The sequence below is a fragment of the Aedes albopictus genome, chromosome 1 (genome assembly GCF_035046485.1).
Source record: "Aedes albopictus strain Foshan chromosome 1, AalbF5, whole genome shotgun sequence".
Classification (NCBI taxonomy): Eukaryota; Metazoa; Arthropoda; class Insecta; order Diptera; family Culicidae; genus Aedes; species Aedes albopictus.
In genome coordinates, this window is record NC_085136.1 from 212,752,942 (window position 1) to 212,776,054 (window position 23,113).

At 42.1% G+C, this 23,113-nt stretch overlaps 2 protein-coding genes across 2 annotated transcripts in view; both read left to right on the forward strand.

Annotated features, from left to right (window-relative positions):
* The window catches only part of LOC109430330 (tubby-related protein 4), a gene marked incomplete in the record, with an annotated part of 266,514 nt that overhangs the window by 175,915 nt on the left and 67,486 nt on the right, over positions 1-23,113 (forward strand).
* LOC109412439 (uncharacterized) lies at positions 10,752-11,780 on the forward strand. Its single transcript, XM_019686078.3, has 2 exons — positions 10,752-11,182; positions 11,256-11,780. The coding sequence occupies exons 1-2, from the start codon at positions 11,092-11,094 to the stop codon at positions 11,540-11,542; spliced, it is 378 nt and encodes a 125-aa protein (XP_019541623.3). The 5' UTR covers positions 10,752-11,091; the 3' UTR covers positions 11,543-11,780.

Sequence of the window (23,113 nt, forward strand, 5' to 3'; positions counted from 1 at the left end):
TCTTTGGAAAACGCTGTAAATGTATCTATTAGTTTAAAACCATCCTTCTTCTATTTACCTAACAAGAACTGCGAAGTTCGTCACTTCAAGTGTCGGCCAAATTTTTCAAAAAAAAAAGTTTTACTTTAATTAAATTCTCCTGTATTTTTGTACAGTCCGCCACCTTAAGGTGCGGGCCACACTGATTTGATCCGTAGCTATGTGACAGTATTTTGCCTCAGTTTGTGCGGTCCGTTACTGTTAGTGTCGGTACATTGTTTTGTTTCAATATATCGATTTCATGGCAAATGCATATTGGTTCATCAGTCCTCCCAATTGCGAGGTGACGCAAAATCTTTTTCATTTCATAAATTTTCATGGTCTCACATTTGTGTGTATACTGTACGGTTGCATGGATCGCATCGCTTACCAAAGTGTATCCTTGATCTATGCAATTATCAATCCCTTCCTACTAACAAAACTTCTTCCCGTAACAACCTCTAGTAGCAACGGTTGTCGAACTAACATTCCTTCCCTTCCCCGGTGGACCGTAAGAACGTGGCCAGCGCCGTTATTGACCAAATAAAGTTTGAGCTCTCGAAACGTGTACATTGAGAATGGTGGCAAATCCCAAGCCCCAAGCCTATGTTGTAATTTTTTGTAATTTGTTGTTTATTGGGTACGTTAGCCTATTAGTTTTACAAACCATGTTTTTATTCTTGTTATGGCATCCTAACGTACATATATGCGTGAATTGTGGTGGACAATTTATTTGACAATACTTGTAAATTCTAGTAAGCCAACCCAGCAAAGCTTTACCAAACATGAACAATACTGTATGGCTTGCACAACAATAGAAACACCACTGATTGACCCTGTACATCGCGTGAGGCTTAAAACGGAAACTTGCCATACAATCAACTTAAATGATTTGCTCATGTGGGTATAAGCCGAATTTTGCTGCTATTCTATGACAACCACAATGATGGTAGAAGCAGATTACACTGACGGTTATATAACACCGCTCGTGCGGAGTGTGGGCGAAAGCACACTTTACCGACCTAACCGCGTTCTAGGCGGGCGAAATTTGTGAAAATTAATTCCTCTCTTGTCTGCAGCGTGTGTAGCCGGCAGTTACCCTCTGGAGCTTTTCGCTTGCTGGAGCCCGTTCAGAAGCAGGTGATGATGCCTTGAACTGTAGTAGCAGGTTGACATATGCTGCTTATAGCCCAGCCGTGCCACCACCGGTCCTAGCTCGGAAACTCATTTTCCGCAGTGGCTTATTGTTTTCGCGAAGTGGTTTTCCCTTCACAACAAACAACAATACCTACATGTCTCTGCTGGAGGGATTTGCGGTGCAACACAACGCGGCATTGCCCACACATTTCACATTTGCCATTGAATACGCGCAATCCTTTCACAAACACAAGCTTTCACGTGATAAGCTGATTTATGGTGCACGATGGGAGAATAATAATCCGCGGATTAAAATAAAACAGAAGAATGAATGTATTGCTGTAAGCTTTACCAAAAGTCGAGAACATATCTACAATTGACACCAATACCGTGTACCCCACTCCGTGAATTTGAATGAAGCCTTATACGAATCAACGCTTAAACTTAGCATAATTTTCAGATCCAAAGTAGAGCGCTCTAGTAAAACTCCCCATTTTTCATCAAATGCTTTGACAACTGATTGCGGAATATTTAATCAAAGCTCAATTTGGTTGGCACAAAAGTGTTACAGAAGCGTGAACTTGAAAAGACCAACCCGTCCTGGATTGAAGGGAACAAGCGACTATTGATAGGTCTTCTGCCACCACAGGTTAGGGCGGGTCACGGGGAGGATGCCCCCTTGACCATAGTGGAGCGGAAGAAGAAGAAGTAGAAGTAACAATAGAAGATACAGAAGCGTAGCACAGTGGCGGGCCTCCATACAAAAGTCGGACAAAACCTCAAATGTTTACCGAAATTGCTAAAATTCACAGGTAATGATGATTTTAGTTCCCTAAATCTATTTCTGATATAGAACTTAACACCGCTAGCCATCATGGTTTCCCATAGCGAAAATCATCATGACTACAGGTCGCAAGCCCTGGCAAAGTGTGGAACGTTTTGATGGCTGTGATCCCTGACCATCATGTAATCAAAATCCCAGGGATACTCAAGTGACCATAATGTTGGGTTAAGGGGGTTGCGTGTGTGGGGTGCATATATTGACAAGCATTGCTATGGATCGTTAGGGCTGAGTAGGAGCGGGGAATGGATCTACGATTGCTGAATTGCGATTATACCTACTGGTATAGTCGTGGTTTAACAGTGGTGGCGCCGCTTTTCGCTTGTGTTTGGCCTTGGTGGTTTGTTTAGGCGGTGCGGTTAGGTCTGTATGTACTTCGTACGTGCAGTGCGTACGGCTTCAGCATTGTGGTTACTTGGGTAGTGTAGGATAATTGGGTTTGGGACTGAGGAGGTCGTCATTGATTCTACCGACACTATTGAGTGCTCATTGTTGGCGGTTGTGTTGGTGACGATTTATTCAGCTTTATAATCTCATTTATACCACGCACAAACTTTGGGAAGAGGGACTGCTTTGTAATGCAAGAGAGGGATTTAAACTCTGCGTTACGGGTTGGGTGAGGTCATGCAGATAGAAGCAACCCAGGTGACCGTGCGGCTCTGGTCGTGATGGATGCATGAGTGCAGTGTGTGTGTGTTGGAGTGGAAAGAGACCCTTCTCTAACCTAGATCGATTTCGGTTGTACGGGCGGGGTAGTGTTTGTCTTATTTGTGACGTGTTGTGCGTGATTTGCGGCCCGAGCTGCCTGGTTACTTGGGAAGTATTGCGCTCTGCAATCTAGATTTTGGTTTTAAGGTGAAGCTATGGCTGGGCTGTGCCTCGGATTTGTTGGGCGCAGGTCGGGAGAGCTGGTGGCGGTTTGTGCTGGAGGGTTTGCTCGATTGGTTATTCACTGGTGGTGACCAGTCGATCGACTGTTCGCGCAGCCTGTCATTTGGTTCTTGGGGTTTGTGCTCTCGAGGTTCGGGGCGTTGCTTCGTTATATCTTCACTTTAATACTTATATTCCTTGTTTGATTAACTGACTATTATGTCCAGGCGCTTAACTCATTCTATTTCATAGATTGCCAGATTTAAGGGTAATGGTTCAATAGGGTGTTAGCAATCAGAGTGGATTAGAACGAGTTGGCGCCTACAATACACCAACACTAACACACATACACCAATACTTACACGCACACATGCACCTACAACTAGCTGTAAAAGACCAGTGGGCGGGACAATGGTGCCTACCCAACAGTTGTAGGTGGGGTGTTTGGCTTAGCTACATGACTTGGTCCGGCAAGCCCATAAACATCAATTGGTAGACGTATTGCCTAGTGAAAAGACAACGCAGATGGGCGAAAGCCAGGGGATGCGTTGATAATAGCAGAATAGCAGAATAGCAGAATAAATCTATTTCTGATATAGAACTTATCATATATTTTGATTTTACTATATTAGGGTGGTCCAAAATTTTGAAATCTGCTGATTATGGAAAGCATGTAATAATAAGCTATTACGATGTGCTTTCTGAACGTTGGTTCTGATTAACCATTTAATTTAGGGATTCTTAAAGCATGTATTGGTATTGAAATAAACTATAATTGTGTATTTGTTGCTGTTAGGGTGGTCCCAAATCTTCAAAACTACATAAACCATTAGAAAAAATAGTTTATCTACGTTTTCTTTCAATGGATCAATTCAGATACACACCAATGTTGGCTGACAAGACGTGGTCTATTCTCAGAGACTGCCCATAGACCACGTGAAATTTTACGGTGGGTGCACGGAGGTGTATTAATTCAATCGTTATGGGGTCAGATAGTCTAATATAGTGAACTGCGTAAAATTTGAACTGCTTTTTATCAATCTCGTTTCAACAACTTCATATATGCTCTTCCGAGTTTGGGTTGTAAGGTACATAGATCCCTGTTATCACTTGTCGAAGCAACCGAAACAACCCTATCTATAAAGAATTGGCAATTCATATTCGCAATATTGAAGGGTGTTTTTGGTAAACGATCATCAGAGATCGGTAATCATATTTATAAACAGTTAAGTTCCAGAAAATAGTTTCAAAATCTTTATCACTCTGTGTGTCGTTCAGTAGAAATGTGTTTAACGAAACTGCATGAATAACATACAATAAAACTTCAAGTTTATAAGGGGTTTCACCAAAGAGCGTAAATGTCCGTTTCATAAAATTGATATTGAAATATTCAAAGATTGCCATGGTGATCGCGACGTTTACGCAGAAAAATATTTAACGTAGCGGTTAACGCCGTTTAGTGAATTCCTTTTATATTTTATAGATGATTGTTGCTTTGAACCGTAGCGATGTGCGTGTAGAAAAGAAACACGTCGATGTCGACGAATTTGTGTCACTCTATATTGAAACTTCGATAGAAGTTCGTGAAGAGATTGCTTCCAAGGTTGTTGAGAAATTCAAACGATTAAGATGAATCGAAGAAACGATCAGTTTAAGAAAATGAATGAGCAATGGTTTGTAGTTATTTTTACATGTTTTTCACGGTTGTTTTTGTCTTTCTTTTATTTTGAAGGTTTGAAAGAGTTAGTTGTATCTGGTGAAGCAACATGTGGTTGGTGTCTAAGAAAATAAAGGCTTATTCATACTTAGTCATCACTCCTTTCCTTACTGTTTTTAACTCGAGCACCCACTTGCTTGTGTATTTCTGTCAAAAATAAAATATAATTTAAAAAAAAACTGTTAAAGTTGTGACCTTTACATTATCAGACACACCCTCACACTAACCCCCCCCCCCCACCCTTATGACCATCTGACTTGGTGAAAGTCTTTTACAAGAATGAAAATTACACTAAATTATTAGTATTCTGAAGCCAATTTGAACTATGTTAAGATAAAATTTAAACTTCAAACAATATCACTTCCTCCACAACCATGCGGCTCCATTGTGACCTGATAGAAAAAAAAAAAAATTCGCGCTTAGCGCAAAAATGCGCAAACAGTGACCTATACAGCCAAAAAATAGACAAAATTGCACGTCAGATCCGGGATACGGCGTCGTTTTCTGATGTTTCCTAAACAAGAACTGGATCTCTTTAATACGAAGTTTTTCTCTAAAATTTCATAAAAGTCAATATGTTTGCATATTGCAAAAACATAATAATTTTTTGATTGAATTCCAAACAATCCCTGAAATGTAATGGTTATTCATACCCAAAAACACAAAAAATATTGGCACATTATTCAAGTCTTCCTAACTTTTACAACGAACTCACGAAGGAAGCTCATAAAATAAAAACAAAAAATACTAATATTGCAGCACATAAAACTTCAACTTTGAAAAAATCTACAAGACTCAATTTTCGACCAAATGACTTGAAAACTTGGGGTTTTCTTAGTTGAAGTATCTATAAAATGGAAAAAAAATATTAGAAAAATAAAATATTGAGGTCGATTTTTGAGGTTATGTCTGGCTTCCGGCCACTGTGCGTAGGGGCACCAGGCCAATGAAAGGTAGGTACCAAGCTCGAGAAGGGTGACTCATCATCAACACTGAAGAGTCAAACCCGAGAAGAAGGGAATACCAACAGCATAGTAAAATGTGTTATTTTGTCAAAATAACTGAGAAACACAAACAGTTATTTTCATGTTATTAACATAACATACCATGCTATAAACTTGTCTGTCATAAGCGGCAAAATAACAAGAATCATAACAAAAAAATGTTCCAGGAAGACCAGTTAAATAACAGGTTTTGTTAGTTTCATAACAACTTAATAACATTGAGTTTATTCAATGTTTCAATAACAAATTTTGAAATTAAAAAGTTATTGATAACAGTATAAATGCAAAATGAGTTATAATATCAGAATCACTCTAAGAAGTCCGTTAAAGTAGGGAAGTTCAAGGTGGGCTTAGTATGCCAACTGATCATGCACGAACCTTCGGAGGTTTATTTCGGGTGTCTGGAATCAGGGCACAAGTCATGGGACTGTGGATGTCCTGACAGGAGCAAGTTTTGTTGTGTTGTGACGCAGCCTAGCAACTACTTTGTCAAGTAATTTCTGAGTGGGGGACGCATATCGCCATCTTAGTGGACTCATACCGAGTACCCGCCGGCAACGGCAATTGGGTCGCGGATAGGTCTGGAAAAATTGCGGCAATATGGACAACGAGTAACTATCCCGCCCAGGTGTTGGTGTCTACTACATACGAGGGCTTCGTGATCTCCCAAGTAAACGGGGTCTTCTGTAGTTGTTATGTGCCTCCGCGGAGGTCGATCGAGCAATTTAGGCAGATTTTGGGCTGTATGACGACCGTATTGGCAGAGCGAGTACATTTAGTCGGAACGGAGCGGAGTCGATTATCGACGTTTATTTTTTGTAGTCCTGGCCTAACAAGTAGTTCGAACTGAAGCGTAAACGATGGCTACACTCACAGTGATCACCTGGTGGTTCGCTATAGTACCGACTACAACAACAGCAGGCAGCGGGTAGAGGAAGAGGCGACTAGGCCAAGGCCAAGACCTTGAAGTGGAAGACATAATACTTCAACGACGAGGTATTAAGTGAAGCGCTCACCGTGAGTGAAATCTACTCGGTTTAAGCGGTGATGAGCTGGAAGCGATGCTCTCGTGTGTGTGCGATGCGACCATGCCTACCCCTGCCCTAGAAATGGGAGACCACCGGCTTATTCGTGGACTCAAGCGATTGCGGACCTGCTCCGTGCCTGCCTACGGGCTAGGCGGTGGATACAGCGAGCACGAACTTAAAAAGAGCGAAACGAATAGCGGGTGGTATTCGCCGCTGTTTAAGTTGCGCTGACGATCGAAAAAAGAGCTAGCAAAGAAGCCTACGTTGAGGGTCTCTGTCAGAGTGCCAATGCAAATCCGTGGGGTGACAGGATCGTGCTGGCCAAGACAAGAGGTGTCCCAGCAAACACAAAGTCGTATGCGAAGTCATATGCGATCGTGTGTTGGCTGGGGTAATGGCTCCTACAGAGCAGTCTCCAGAGATGCTGGAGGGAATCATCGAGGACCTTTTTCTGCGTCATAATCCTAGTCATTAGCCTCCTATCGAAGGACCGCTGGAGTCTGGGTCTGACGATGAGGGGGTCACCGTTGAGGAAGCGTAGGGCCCCAGGTTCGGATGGAGTTCCAAATCTGGCCTTAAAAGTGGCAATTGCAGAGGCACCCGAGATGTTCATATATGTTAGGCAAATAGTAGCAGAGCTTGCTACTATTGGCAAAAACGGGGAAACCACGCGGAGACCCGTCGGTCGGCATCTATGTCAGATCAATATGCTTGATCGACACGGCTGGGAAGATGATGAAACAGATTATTAACAGACTGTTGAAGCACACTGAGGGTGTAAATGGTCTTTCGAGCAACCAGTTCGGCTTACAAAAAACTGCCGAGATAGTACTCCAGCACTACTGTGCAGTAGTGACTACGGATGTAAAGATCGCGTTCAATAGCACCAGTTGCCGATGCGCTCCTGCGTCTGGGAATACCTGTAAAAGATGCTCGGAAGTTACTTCCAGAATCGAGTATTAGTTTACAAAGTTTACAGAAGTGAGTCGGAAGTGCTTTCACATAACCCCAGGAGTCCCGCAAGGTTCCATCCTGGGTCCGGTGTTATGGTATATCATGTACGACGAGGTGATGTGGTTAAAGTTCCCGGTGGGAGTGGCAATTGTCGGCTTCACTGACGAAATTACGCCGGAGGTCTACGGTGGTTTTGGAGGAGTGGATTAGATCCAGGAAACTGGAATTGACTCAACTGAGGTGGTGGTTGTGAACTTCCAAAAGTTGGAGCAGCTAGCCGATGATCAGTATAGGCGATTGCACTATCACTTCGAAGTGCTCCGTCAAACACTTGGTCGTGATGATCGACGATAAGCTCACCTTCGGTAGCCACGTTGATTACGCCTGTAAAAGAGCCTCCACAGCTATAGTGGCACTGTCCCGGACAATGTCCAACAGCTCTGCGGTGTATACCAAGAAGTCCAAGCTTCTGGCTAGCGTCGCTTCGTAAGACGGCTAGTGTCGCCTTAGGTATGACGGCCCGGCTTGGGATACGGTGCTAAGTACCGACAGCTACCGTGGTAAGCTGGAAAGTACTTGTAGGCAAATGTACCTCGTAATGTAATGGAGAATTTTCGATTTTAGCGTTACGTAATAAATGGATGCTGGCTTATGCTTTTGCTGAGCCAAAAGTCGTTTCATGGCTGAGAGTATTCAATTGCACAACTTGTTTGAGGATCGAATATATGTATCATTTTCTATCAACAAAATGCAACCTTGCGTGTCTCACGCTCCTTATAGAAGGCAAAGTTTGATTCTTTTTCAACAATCGATTACCCATAGCCTCAAGGCAAAAAAAAAAACTTCGGGAGCTTACACTGAAAGTCGCTCCAAAAGCTGCTTCCCGGAAGTCTTTTTAAATAGCAAATATCCATTAATCTGTCGTCAATCATCCGTGATCAACTGTCGTCGCCACCAGAGCGCCTTCGCCGACGGATCGCTGTTGTTGACGAGTGCTTGAATCGCATCAAATCAGACGAAAACGTTGTGGCACCAGCTCAGCTCTACCATCACGCAACAGGACTCTTTGACACGAACTGATGCGGTGCTGTTAGTACGATGTAAAAAGGCAACCAACACCCACGTCCACTCTACCGCCGTTGAAAGTAAGTTACTTTGAATGCATAATCCGGCTCCAAAGTAGCTACGGTTTTGCAACTTCAAAATTGTCATTTTGACACGATGCGTGAACAGATTGAGCCACGATGATATAGCTGAAAATGTGGCGGGAACATATTGCACATGCCTGGCATCCTGGCATCCTCTTCCATTTAGTCATTGAGAGGATATTGCTTCAAGTACTTTTTATAAGAAGAGCACATCCAAGTGTGATGGCGACAGACAGAAGCTGACATTGGGAAGCTCGATAAATGGCGTGGAACCGAAAAATAACGACATGACGAGCGTTTTCTTTCGTTGGTTGCTTGATTCCGGTGAATCACAACAACGAGCGAATGGATTCTGGTTGTTTTTGCTACGTCTTATACGTTTTTTCTACTGTATGTACGGTATTTTTTATTGGATCTCATTCGCGAGCACATAAGTATAAGATTGATAGATGTCAACTCTACTTTTTGTTTCTAAACGTTACATTCTATGATATCGGTAAAAAAAAAACAACGAGTCATGCTATGAGGGAATTGTTAGAAAGCGTGTTATTTTGCTTGGAGACATTTTAGTACTTGAACAGGTATAGCTCTGAAATTACTTTTCTCAATGTTCACAATTTGAAAGGTCAACATTAATAAAGTTAATAACGGCACCGGCATCGGGATGGTCATCGGAGTAGGGAAGGAATGTTAGTTCGACAATCGTTGTCGTTAGATAATTAAATTAGTTTTAATTGTCATGATAAGACTTATAATCCTTCTAATAACAATTTTCTTTTTATTTACAGGTTGGTACATAATATCTCAACTATGCATTAGCTGTCAGGTACTTTCTACCCTTGTTCTAGCTGGGCAAATCATACAATCAGAGGCAAACAGAGGTAACACCTACAACGATTTCGCTCGAAAATCCATCGCTCAGTTTGCACTCTGGGGACAATCTTGCACGAGTATGGTTTCGTATAACAACGCCGATAGCAGGCGTTAGTGTTGACCGTCAAATTGCAAGGAAAACGATGCGCGTTTCAGGGGCTTTCAAGAAGTTTCAGTGGCTCAGGGTGTTCCAGGGGGTCTCATGGAGTGTCAGGGGTGTTTCATGGGGCTTCCGGAAGTTTCAGAGGCGTTTCACAGGGTAACATGAGTGTTATAGAGGTGTTTCAGGAAGTCTCGGAGGATTCCACGAGAGTTCCAGGGGTTTTGAAGGGGTTTCGGGTGCGTTCCAACTTAGAACTTGGAACTTCCAAGGCTTTTATAGGGATCTCAGAGAAATTCAGAGGGTTCCAGAACCGTTCCAGGGAAGTTCAAGAATTTCAGGGGTGTTCCATGGTGTTTCAGAGACGTTCCAGAGATCTCTCAGGGGATCCCAAGGGGTTTCAGGAGCATTCCAGGGGTGTTCCAGGGGAAACAATCCTGAAAGCCTTGATACGCTCTGAAACTCCATTCAGAGTAATTCCTGCAGAGATGCCTCCAGAAATTCCTGCAGAGATTCCTCCAGAAATTCCTGTAGAGATTTCTCCAAGAATTCCTACAAAGATTCCTCCAGGAATTCCTGCAGAGATTCCTCCAGGAATTACTCCAGGGATTCCTCCAGAGATTCCAAAAGGAATTCCTCCAGGAATTTCTCCAGGGATTGCTCCATGAACTACTTCAGGGATTCCACCAGCGATTCCTCCAGCCAGAAATTCCTTCAGGGATTCCTCCAGAAATTCCTCCAGAAATTTCTCCAGGGATTCCTCCAGAAATTCTTCCAGGCATTCTTTCAGATATTTTTCCAGGCATTCCTCCAGGGAATCTTTCAAGAATTCTTACAGGAATTTCTCCAGGATTTCTTCCTGGGATTCCTACCTACAGATTTTTTTCATGGAATTTCTTCAGAATCTTTGCAGGAACTGCTCTAGGAATCCCTAGAGGAATTCCTGGAAGAATTTCTGGAGGAATCGCTGGAGGTATTTATGGAGAAATCCCTGAAGGAATCCCTGGATACATCCCTGGTGCAGCTCATGGGTGAATACATGGAGGAATTCCTGGAAGGGATGAGTGTATTCCTGCCTGTAATAAATAATTCCTTCCCAGGAAAGTGAAGGAAACTTCTATTACGAAAAGATTTTGAACCGTGTCGGGATTTGAACTCAGACATAATCAGCAGTGCACTTGCTGTACAGCTGGGTGTCAATCGGCTTGGTATACGAACCCTAAACCTAATACCTTATCTCTGTAATATTGGCGATTGAATATTACAACATCTTGTCTTATCACTGGCGTATTAGATAACATGGAACACATCACTTCCAGGTATCGAAAATATTGCTAACCCCGGTTCAATAAGCAGTGTGATTTTCGCTTTGATTGTAACCACCACGTCGAATTGCACAATATGAAATCTTTGATTTCGTTCGTCATACTTTTGATTGCGTTCAGCAGAACATTCGAAGCGTTTTACCTTGCCTTAGGGTCGCGATTACCAGGTGCATCAGTATCGTTCAAAACCGGCATAAAAATAACATTCATAACAATGACACCATATTGCCCAATTTCCAGGTGATAAGCTGCTTTATTCGTTCTACCTCGAAAGTGGACCACATGCGGAAGCGCGGGATATCATGCTTACTTTCGATTATCGAGTAGACTACCTAATTATGAGCCGTGAATTTTTAACCGTGATTAATTTCACTCGCCCAGACGATGACCTGATGCCGAACTTCTTCGGCAGTGTTGAGCTGAGCTCGACCCATCTGTTCATGACGCCGGTCCGACGGAATGTTACCAGCTGGTGGCTGCAGGGAGATTTGTACGGATTCGATGAGGAGCCCTTCCCAGCGAACTAAACTGAGCCATATGTGATGATAACATACGACGACGTGACACGAAACTCATCCAACTGGATTTGCATTTTACTCGGAAAGGCAGCACATTGGCTGCTTGCCACGGTTTGTTTCCGACGGGAAGTGGATAGATGCGGTCACCATCCGTAAAACTGATGCGGAATGCTACTCAAAATCCGTTTAATTCTACTCCAAATAAAGGTTTGAAACAGCTGTTTGTACTGCGTTCACTTCTTTTTCAAGTTCCCATTCGACTTTTTTACGTAAAGTTTGCTAGGGATTTTCGTAATGCTTATTCAATACTCGAAGTATATTCACTGTGTATTTATTCTTCTGGCGTGGAATTTCTCATCAAAACTTCCATTGATGGCAAAATCAATTTCAACGAATCGTTTTATTGGCATTATAATAGGGACATAGCGTACACTTTGCACTGTTGCCAACTACAATTAGACGTAGTAGCAGTAACTACCCCGTTTAGCTGGGAGGGAGATGCGACAAGCTTTTGATCGAAATTTCAGCCCTTCGGGATTAGCACGAGGGATTATGAAAAGCTGCATGCTTTCTACATGCATCAGCATGGTGTGCTACTAGAGGTAACAGCTGGTAATGCGCTAACCAAATGTAGGGACTTGGTTGCATGATTTGATTGGGTGGTTGGTTAGTGGCTATGAGCTACATATACACGTTTGCCGCATTGTGAAACTCATAAAAGCTTGTTGATTCCCTGTCGAATGGTGCTGCTTTTGCTGCAGTTGGGCTAGGGCTCTGTAATTAAAAGACGTGATCATATTAATTGAATCGTAATTTTGGTTTATTTTGTTTTCATCAATGTACCTACTGCGGTGATGTTTATGTGAGTGGGTATTAGTGTTCAACTTAATTAGGAGCAATTTAATGTCCGAAGAAATTGAATCACTTAGATTAGTTTTTCGCATTGAAGTTTTGCTTTTGGATCTGAGGGAAAAAATCTGTTACTCTGCCATGTTTGGGTCGACGAGATGACGTTGGACGTTCTTTTAATTTTTTTTTTATTGCCCCTAAAATAAATGGGTGAACTCGTTTCACATTGCATCTTTGTGCGAATCAATTTTATTGGCGATTGTTATTACCAATTTCTAACGTTACGATTCGGGAATATTATCAAGCAATATTCCCGAATCGTAACGTTAGTGATCGTATAATCAGGGATGACAACAGTTCTGAAAAAAAGGTTACACTGGCTCTACACGCACATCACAGAGTTGCAAATGCAAACCTTGGGGGCTTTTATTTAGAAGAAGCGACTCACAGTAGCGTCTGTTCCCTATGTAAGGACTTGTGGCATACCAGTTTAGCACCCTATGCGCAGAGATGCGAATCGTCAGCATTCGCGCATCATCGAACACCGCGACCCAACCGCGACAACAATATTCGCGCTCCATCAGACATCGCGACTTCGCGACGTCGCGACGCGCACGTCGTCGGTCGTCAACGACACGAAGACTCGAGCCGGTCGGACAGGAGAGACCGCGCCGCCGACGATCGTCCTCTTTCGCATCGCAGCAACCGGGTGGCAAGCACGTGTCATCCAAAACAGGCTGGAGGCAACTTTGCGGCAATCGGCCGAAACTGTAGTGCGGAAATTTACAGGACTCTAGGTCAACTAAGGTTCTACTACGACTCATCAACTCCGCCGCCTCCAAGAACATGCTCATTCGTAGCACCTTCTTCCAGCACAGTTTCCCTTATCGTTACACCTGGAGATCACCCCAGCAGACGGAAGCGCAATTCCACCACGTTCTGATCGACAGATGGTACTTCTTCGACATTATCGGCGTCAGGACCTATCGTCACAGAACAGATGTGTATCTTCGAACAAATTAGAAATTTCGAGGTGGAAGTCGTGAAATTGCCACTTGGAGAACTAGATTGGAATGAATTTCCATGGAAAAATAAAAAAAATATCAAAGCGTACTACGCTGTAGACAAAAGCTTTACTTCCACCACCAGGTTCGCTAGCGTTCAGCTAACATCGACTGTGACCACTACATATCTGGTGATAGTCAAACTGCGCCCAAAACTTTCCGTCATCAACAGTGGACGATACCTGCGACCACCACGGCATAACCTAGATCGACTGAAGCAAACGGAAGTCGCATCAGCATACTGTAAGAGCAGTCATCAACGACGCAGGCGACAGTACCGTTGGTTACGTGGAAAGGATATAATGGAACGAATGGCTCGACGAAGAGTGTAGAGAGATTTTTGAGTAGAAGAACGCAACACGGGTGGTAATGCTGCATTCAGGGGCTGTTCGGGCTCGTTTGGAAGTTAATCATCAATGTTAACTTTCTTTCCCAATCAGCCTAGATAGCTGTGTAGTGTCGGTAGCGGTTGTTCCAATTGGCTAAGAATAACACTACGGACCGCCTGATCCAGTGGTAAGAGTCCACTAAACAGGTGACCCCTAATTCATGGTGTTATGCGGCTTTATGCTTACCGTGCCAAGGAATGAATGGTTAGGGGGGTTTAATAAAAACCTAACCACAAACGGAGCCTGTGGAGAATTAGGGCGTCCTCCACAGTATTACGCCCTTACTGCACTAACCGGAGCAATAGTGCATTGGACCTTGCGTTTCTCCGAGATAATCAGTTGCCCTTCTTAAATCTCAAATTTGAGGCTAAATAAGGGCGGGATTATTCCAATGTTGTAAATTAGCTTACATTACTACCTTCATGGTTTCGCTTAATGCGTTTTCGCCATTGGCGTTTTTTAATTGACACCGATTTGGTTCGTCATTGATGTTTCCTTTTTGTGCTGTGATTGTGAAGAGTGTAATCCTGTCTAGTTTGGGTAGTGGCTACGGCTAGGAAACCTCAGATCAATTTTCAGCGTAAAAAGCGTGCGTAGCTCAAGTGGATTTACTTCGAAAACTTCATTTTCGCAGGGTAACTTCTATATAGGTTACCTTGTGAACCCAGTTTTGCATCTTTCATTATAAATGAATTGTCGTGCCTCGGGCATGCTATATTTTAGAATAACATCAACAGCATGTTTCAAGCTTTCTTTATGGATGCCTTCAAGCATGCTCTTGTTTTCAGCATCTTTTCGCTAATATTTGGCAGTATTGCTACGATGTTTATATCATCTGAAGTAGCTCAAACATTAATTTGAAATGCTTCAGTTGGATGTATTACTTAGGTAGTACAGTTCATGGATAACTTAACATAGAATTGCACCTAACCCAACTCTGCATGAGCAGAATTTGTCATGAGTTGACTGATTGGCATTTGTCAGATGAGGAGTCTCCATTTGACCTTCTTTGCACTTTTGAGTGTTCCTTCGCAAAATTTGCGTATTTAGGCGATCCTGCTTAACAAACTAGGGAACCTGTACTAACTGGTTGCGACCACATTTTACGGATAACTCGCTTCCATTGCTACTCCAAGAGAGTTTCATTGTGGTTTTGTACCTACAACGCCCTCCATTGTGGTATACCATAACTATTGCTTTAAAAGAAGCTTGTCCTCTGCGGTCTGTGCGACCGTAAGAGGTATTCCTGAATGGAACTCTGATATGTTCAAGTTCAAAATATCTTCTGATAAACCATTCTTTTGTATAGTTACGAATCTCTAGCTTCCGCTCGAGAATTATAGCTATACAGGGTGTTAGGTTCCTGAGTGCAAACTTTTTAAATGGTGATAGAGGACCATAAATGGAGAAAAAAATTGTTCTACGCATATGGCCAAATCTCAACCGTTGCGTAGTTATTGAACTTCCCATGTTTATGACTCTTATTGCCTTAACTGGCAATAACTTGAAAATGGTCAAACTTATTGAAGTTTTTTTACCCTTATTCGAAAGATTATTGAATTTTCTAACAAATGGCATCTTTGAATCGATTGGTTTAGTTAAATAATTAAATTTTCTAGAGGAAAATAGCTAAAAATAGTGTATTTTTATTGGTTTTTGTCAATTATCTTTGAAACATGCGTAATAAGTTAAAATTCTTTCTTTGGCAAAGTTGTGACCCCTGTTACACCTTACAAATCGTTCTTTGACACCAAAGTTCTAGCTCTTATCTTTTTCTTGCAATTTTGATTTAAATGTGCGGCACAATGCGCAAAAAAATGCTTTCCATGACAATTGCAAATTTATGATCTGAAATGCGATGTTAAAATCGAAATTGCAACAAAATAACAAGAGATAGAAGTTTGGTGTCAAAGAACGAATTGTAGAGTGTAACAGGGGCCACAACTTTGCCAAAGAAAGAATTTTAATTTATTACGCATGTTTCAAAGATAATTGACAAAAACCAATAAAATTACACTATTTTTAGCTATTTTTCTCTAGAAAACTTAGTTATTTAACTAAACCAATCGATTAAAAGATGCCATTTGTTAGAAAATTCAATAATCTTACGAATAAAGGTAAAAAAACTTCGATAAGTTCGACCATTTTCAAGTTATTGCCAGTTAAGGCAATAAGAGTCATAAACATGGGAAGTTCAATAACTACGTAACGGTTGAGATTTGACCATATGCATAGAACAATTTTTTTTCTCCATTTATGATCCTCTATCACCCTTTAAAAAGTTTGCACTCAGGAACCCAACACCCTGTATAATCGACTTTAGTGGGCCCTAAAAAGCTCTGCTTACTTCAAATCTCCAGGTGCAAATGGGGGTTTGTCCTATTTTTCTCCAAAGGGATTTGAGTATTTCAAACATGTTTTGAACTCTTGTAGTTTGCTATTGGGTATTTTCATGGCGTGAAATTACTCTAAAATTTTATCCCGAAAGGGTGCGTGCGTTGCATAAAGAAGGAATGAGTTCCAGATTCATCTGGTTACCTCGTTCTTTCTGAAATGCTTGAAACGCATTGTCGATTATCACATCTGTGATGTTCGTCTAGCTGACATGCCTTTTCATGTGAACTCACATGATTCCCAATTTGGGATGTCCACAGTGACTCTTTTACAGAAAGTACTCGCTCAAACGTAGTTTTTGCTTGGGTGATTTCTTGAATATTGAGGATGCTTTCGATGACGTGCCTTTCAATGTCATATTGAAAGTTTCATGACGTCACAAGCTACCTTCCAATGAGCTATAGGCTCTCTTTACGCTTATGCGTTTTACAATGTCCTTTTCAGGGCATTGATTAAACCCGTTGTGGTATGGGCTATGAGCTCTCGTTGCGCTTATGCGTTCATTCCCTCTTCTAGGGCACCCCTTCCTATTTCATCACCTTTCCCTTTCCTAATCCCATTCCATCCCTTGTCCCATTCCCTCAGGTAAATGATGAAATAGGCTTATATGTATGGCGATGGCACAAATGTCCCAAATGGAGGATAACGTGCCTCTGGAGCCGGCCTTCTGATACCTGATACCTGATACCGTTGGTTACGTGGAAAGGATATAATGGAACGAATGGCTCGACGAAGAGTGTAGAGAGATTTTTGAGTAGAAGAACGCAACACGGGTGGTAATGCTGCAGCAAAGAACCCGGCAGAATGTGTAATGTTACAAACAGAAGCGAAAACAGCAGACCCACCTCTTTAGGCAAAAAAGTGCCGCCTGGAAGAACCGGATTGTGAAGAAATGGAGCTGCTGTGCCGTTCCCAAGAAACACGGAAACAGGGATAAGGACGGGGGCCTCTTGACGGGCGGACGTGAGGTAATCCAAAGGAGAAAGCAGCACTTCGATGAGCATCTGAATGGCGTGGAGATCGTAGGCACGGGAAGTCACGACAACGACAACGGAGGGAAGAACTACGCCAATGCAGCAGAGGACAAAAAATAGCCCTCCACTGAGGGCAGTTAAGGATGCCATTCACTAGCTCAAAACCAACAAAGCAGCTGGAAAGGATTGTATCGCAACTGAACTCATCAAGACTAACCCAGTAAAGTTGGTCACCTGCAGACAGGTTGATAGTCAGGATCTGGAAAACTAAACAGCTATCGGAAAAGTAGAAAGAAGGGTTCACAAGAAAGGCGAACATTTAGAATGAGAGCGGTTACCATTTTGAATGCTGCTTACAAAGTGATATCCCAGATCATTTTCCGTCATCTGTCAACGAATGAGTTTGTGGGACGTCATCAAGCCGGCTTCATCGACGGCTCGTCGACAACGGACCAGATCTTCACTTATGGCAAATCCTCCAGAAATACCATAAGTATGAGGTCCCAACACATCACCTGTTTATCGACTTCAAGGCGGCTTACGACAGTATCGACCACGCAGAGCCATGGAAAGTTATAGACGAAAACGGCTTTCCTGGGTAACTGACTAGACTGATTAAAGTAACGATGGACTGCACTTCGTAAGATATTCTGGTAAACTATCCAGTTCATTCAAATCTCGCCGAGGACTGCGACGACATGGGGATGGACTTTAGGCATGACTTCAACATCGCTCTGGAAAGTCTAATGCAATGAGCCGGGCTCAACAGCCGGGGTACGATCTTCACAAAATCCGGTATTTGATTATTTGGAATGGTGGCAGAGCTGTACACCCGGCTGAAACGCAAAGCAGTAGGTCGGACTAGTGTTGAATGCGTCGAAAACAAAGTTCATGCTGGTAGGCAGAACCGAACCTTACCGGATTCGAGGTGGTGCGGGAATGCGTCTACATGAGCATGAGCATGAGCATTGGTGACCGTACACTTCGTAGTTGCTACACCTGAGCAAGCGAAATTGCACAGAGAACCAATAGTTTGGCACGCAGAAAAATATCGATAGGTAGAACCTAAAAACACATCGATTAGAATCGATCATTTCCGTATGCATTGAATTGATCATGCAATTTTTTTGTTTCTATTCAGCAATATTTTCGAAACAACATTTTTTTCGATTTGAATAAAAGATCTACACAATATTTTAAAATCAACAAATCTTTGTTATTGTTTCTAAAAAACAATTTTGTAGAATCAACAATTTTGGTGTATTAAGGTGAAGATATGACGAAGCCACACCTTGAATTTTCAAGAGCACAAATCTAAAGAACAGTATGTCGTTTTGCGCTGAAAAGTTGATCGATTGGTCTACACCAACAGGTGACCAATCGATCAACTTTTCAGCGCAAACCGACATTCGGTTCTTTAGATTTGTGCTCTTGAAAATTCAAGGTGTGGCTTCGTTATATCTTCACCTTAAGGTCACCATTTTGTTTTTGGGAGGTAAACAGTACACATTGTTTTTATTTTCTTTTTTCGTCACAGAATTTCGGTGAAAAGTGCATTAGAAAAGTAAAAATGATTGAAAACTGTTATCCAAGTTTTGCTTTTCATGAAGCTTCTTTTAGCTAGACGGTAAACGGTTGTTAATGAAGGTAAGAGAATAGCTGTAAAGATAAAATTGTGATTTCATGATTTAATGGATTTTGTTGCTAATTTCAGCCAGTCGGTTCGGATAGGAGAATTATAATTTTATTTACGTAAAAAGTGAAATCGCATGAGGATTGGTAAAGTTAAATTTGACATGATTGATCTTGTAATGATATAATAATTTATATATCTATTTCAGAATAAACCATGATTACAGAATGAAATCAACAGAGAAAATGGGATTGACGAAAAATTGATTAGCAGGAATCGCGCCACAACATCAAATCGGAACAAAAGTTATCTACAGTCGTCATTTTTATTGCTTGGGCGATGTACAGTGTAAAATTTAAAATATTAAGATTTGTTTACATTAATGTAAATAAACAATAAACAACAAAACAGTTTAAATATTATTAGTTCAAAAAACAGCATCGTTGAAACAACAAAATCAAATTTTAGTTTCAATACAACACCTTTTATTACTTCAAAGCATTGCTTTTGTAGATTTGACAAATCGTATTTTTGTTTCGAAAAAAAAATATACATTGGTTTTGACAGCAGGTTAATTTCGAGCAATTTTAGAAACACAAAACTTCATTGTTGTTATGACTTTATGAATTTGTTGAATCAACAAAATTTGCAGGTAAGCGCTGAGTCAACAATAAAATTTGTTGAATCTATGCAGAATTGCTTTGGTTTTACAATATATTTTTCTGCGTGGGGGCTTGGTATTTCGGATCCTTACTGACGGCTGGCAACAAAATAAGTCGTGAAATGCAAAGGCGCATCATCAGTGAAAGTAGAGCCTACCATGAGCTAGAGAAGAAGCTGCGGTCTAAAAAGAACCACTTCCGCGCCAAATACACCATGTACAAAACGTTAATAAAACCGGTGGTTCTCTACAATCACGAGACTTGGACCATGTTCAAGGAGAACCTGCAAGCACTCGAAGTTTTCGAACGATGCGTGCTAAGGACGATGAACGGACGATGGCGGCGGAAGATGAACCACGAACTCACTGCACTCTACGGCGAACCTAGCATGCAGAAGATGGCCAAGGCCGGAAGGATACGGTGGGCCGGACATGTTGCAAGAATACCGGACAACAATTCTATAAATTTCGCTACTGATTCGGTTGGCACAAGAAGGCTTGGAGTGCAGATAGCACGATGGGAGGAAGAGGTGGAGCATGATCTGGCGAGCACTGGGCGTGACCGAGGATGGAGAGCAGCAACCACATACCGAGTTTCGCGGCATACTATTGTTGATTAATGCTCGGAGTAGCTTTAGCCATAGTATGAACATTATGTCAAGAAGAATATGTAGACACAGTGTGACGTACACTCTATATTTCCTTGAACATTCTTTATCGTATAGAGAAGAAGACCTTGCCATTGCTTGTACAACGTCTTCTATCATTTTCCAACCTCCAGATTTCCACTGAAAAACCCTAACCATCCGCCTGTGAGTGTTGCGATAAGGTAAAAATGGAACTCCTAAAAGAGAGAACAACAAACCGTGACAAACCATCATTTTTATCTCCAGTTATTGTGCGTGCTTGCGTTCCGCATGATTGGTTTTATTTTCATTAGATGAGATGATGCCCGTTGTATCAACATCATTGTGCACACATGATTTTTTCCGATAAACGCTTTTCATTTTAGAAGAAAAAAAACGGTTGCGTCAATCATCAAACCAAATCTATCGATTGATGGAATTTTTTATCCTATTTAAATTGTGCTCTTACATTTGGAGACAAACATGAAACGCATATCGATGATGAGGTTGATTCCTAAAATAGAATCAATAATTTTGAATCGGTACGGTAGCGGAACTGTGAGTAAGGGTATCATTTATCTAGTAAAAATTTCCATTGTCACCACCTCCCCACGGGATATGAATAATTTAATAATAGATTGTACGCCTTCCATACTCAAAAATGTCCTGTTAACTCTATAAATATTTTATGTGTATCCCTAAGCAATTGCGTTTTCTGTCAACATTACTGACCTTTGTTCGGAAAATCATCCATGCTGTAAGGAGTAACTCTTGGTAAGATTGTGCGATTGAGCTTGATTGTAAATCGTGATCTCTCCGTAATTGTAAGTCTACATGGTATTACTCCTTTCAATTAATGTCTTACCCAGGGATACTTCTTCCTCAAAATACCATTATTGTAAGTCGTACTGATTCACTCCGAAGAAGCCATTCTATTCTCAGCCTTTTCATACATATATGCCGTGCCTTATTCACTGTTATCTGCAGCTACTTCTCCAGCTCTTTGAGAGCAGGAGAATGAAAAAAGAAGAATCCAGCAAAGTATGTGGGTCAATTGCGCAAGTGACAAATCTACAGCGCCCGGAATCATAACGGCAGCAGCAGAAGACACATTTCTTTTCGCTTGGGTTCACACACAAGGTTTTTGTTACTCACCCCACCGACTTTGTTCCGGTTCCGACAAGGAAGGACGCGGACACGAGCCGACGATGACTCAACCCGGGGATGGATGGTTCAAAATGCTTCAAATCTTAAATTTTTTGACAATTTCGGACCACATTTTAAAAGGGTGTTTTGGAAGTAGGTATTACCTTCCTTTGAATCTGCAGACTTCATTCAGTCCATGCAAACTAAACTTAGTTTATACAAACAGTCAAGATTAACAAAAGTAATAAATGAATGTATAGAGTAATAAGGAGTAATACTGTTTTCTTGTTAATTATGCATGCAATGAATAGTGATTTTCCTAAATTCAGGGTTAGTTGGAGTTAATTGTCGAAGAACACCAATATGGCTGCCATAATAGCCGACTTCACGTTTTCAGAAGCTTGCTTACCAGTCAGACTAAGGACTGAGTGTCTTCTGATGTACATAGGAGTCGTCTCCATTCTACTCTGTCCATGGCTGTATATGTCCAGTTTCGCACTCTGCGTATTGTCCGCAAATCGTCCTTCATTTGATCGACCCACCTGCGCACCACGTCTTCTTGTAGCGGTTGGATGACTCTCGAGAAACATTTTAGCCGGGTTGCTATCCGGCATCCTGATGACGTGACCCCCCACCGTAGCCTCCCGATTTTCGTGGTGTAGGTGCAGCTCGCGTTTCATTCGCCTTCTCCAAGTCTCGTCTTCCATCTGCACTCCGCCGTAGATGGTACGCAACACCTTCCGTTCGAAATCTCCAAGGGCGCGTTGGTCCTCTGCACGTAGAGTTCATGCTTCGTGCCTATAGAGGTCTACCGGTCTAATCAGCGTTTTGTAGATAGTTAACTTCGTGTGACGGCGAACTATGTTCGATGGTAGAATTCTGTGGAGTCCAAAGTAAGCTCAATTTCCTGCCAAAATGCGCCTCTGAATTTCTCTGCTGGTATCGTTGTCGGCGGTCATCAGGGAGCCAAAGTGCACGAATTCTTCAACCGCCTCGATTCAATCACTGTCGATATAAATTCGGGGTGGCGAGCGCGGTAATTCTTCTCTAGAGCCCTTTGCCATCATGTACTTTGTCTTTGACACATTAATGACTAATCTGATTCCCCTGGCTTCATTCTTCAGTCGGATGTACGTTTTCGTCATTGTCTCAAATGTGTGAGCTATAATATCAAAATCACCAGCGAAATCAAGCAGCTGAACGAACTTCGTGAAAATCGTTCCACTTGTGTTTACCCCCGCTCTCCTTATTACACTCTCTGCAGCAATGATGAACAGCAAGCACATCACTCGATCCATCGTCGCCTTGATTAATCATATATCAGTTTATCCAGGAATCCGTATTGGTGCACAATCTGCCATAGCTGGTATCGATCGATTGTATTATGCGCCGATTCGAAATCGATGAACAAGTGATGTGTGGGCACGTTGTATTCGCGGCATTTCTGCAACACCTGGTGGATGGCGAACATCTGGTCAGTGTAGTGCTCTCCGCAGTGCTTCTCCACCATATTTTAGAAGCTCGCTTGGTAGTTGAACTGCTCCAGTGGCTTTGTTATTTTTCAACCAGTCAACATCCTCCTCAATCTCCTGGAGGTTAGGGGCTGGAAATCTTTTGTCCTGCAGAACACTTACTCCTAGATCTGTTGCCACGCCACCTTTGGTGCTTGCATCGTCACCATTAAGGTGCTCATTGTAATGCTGCCCCCATCTCTCGACCACCTCACGCTCGCTCGTGAGAATATTCCCGTGATTATCTCGGCACATGTCGGCTTGTGCAAACATCCTCTGCCCGAGCGGTTCAGCTTCTCGTAGAACTTCCGTGTATTTTTAGCGCGGTACAGC

Excerpts from the sequence above, each read along its gene's own strand:
- LOC109412439 (XM_019686078.3), top strand. The coding sequence starts at position 11,092 with ATGAAATCTTTGATTTCGTTCGTCATACTTTTGATTGCGTTCAGCAGA. Across the intron at positions 11,183-11,255 it reads CTTAGGGTCGCGATTACCAG|GTGATAAGCTGCTTTATTCG; the intron begins GTGCATCAGTAT and ends CCCAATTTCCAG.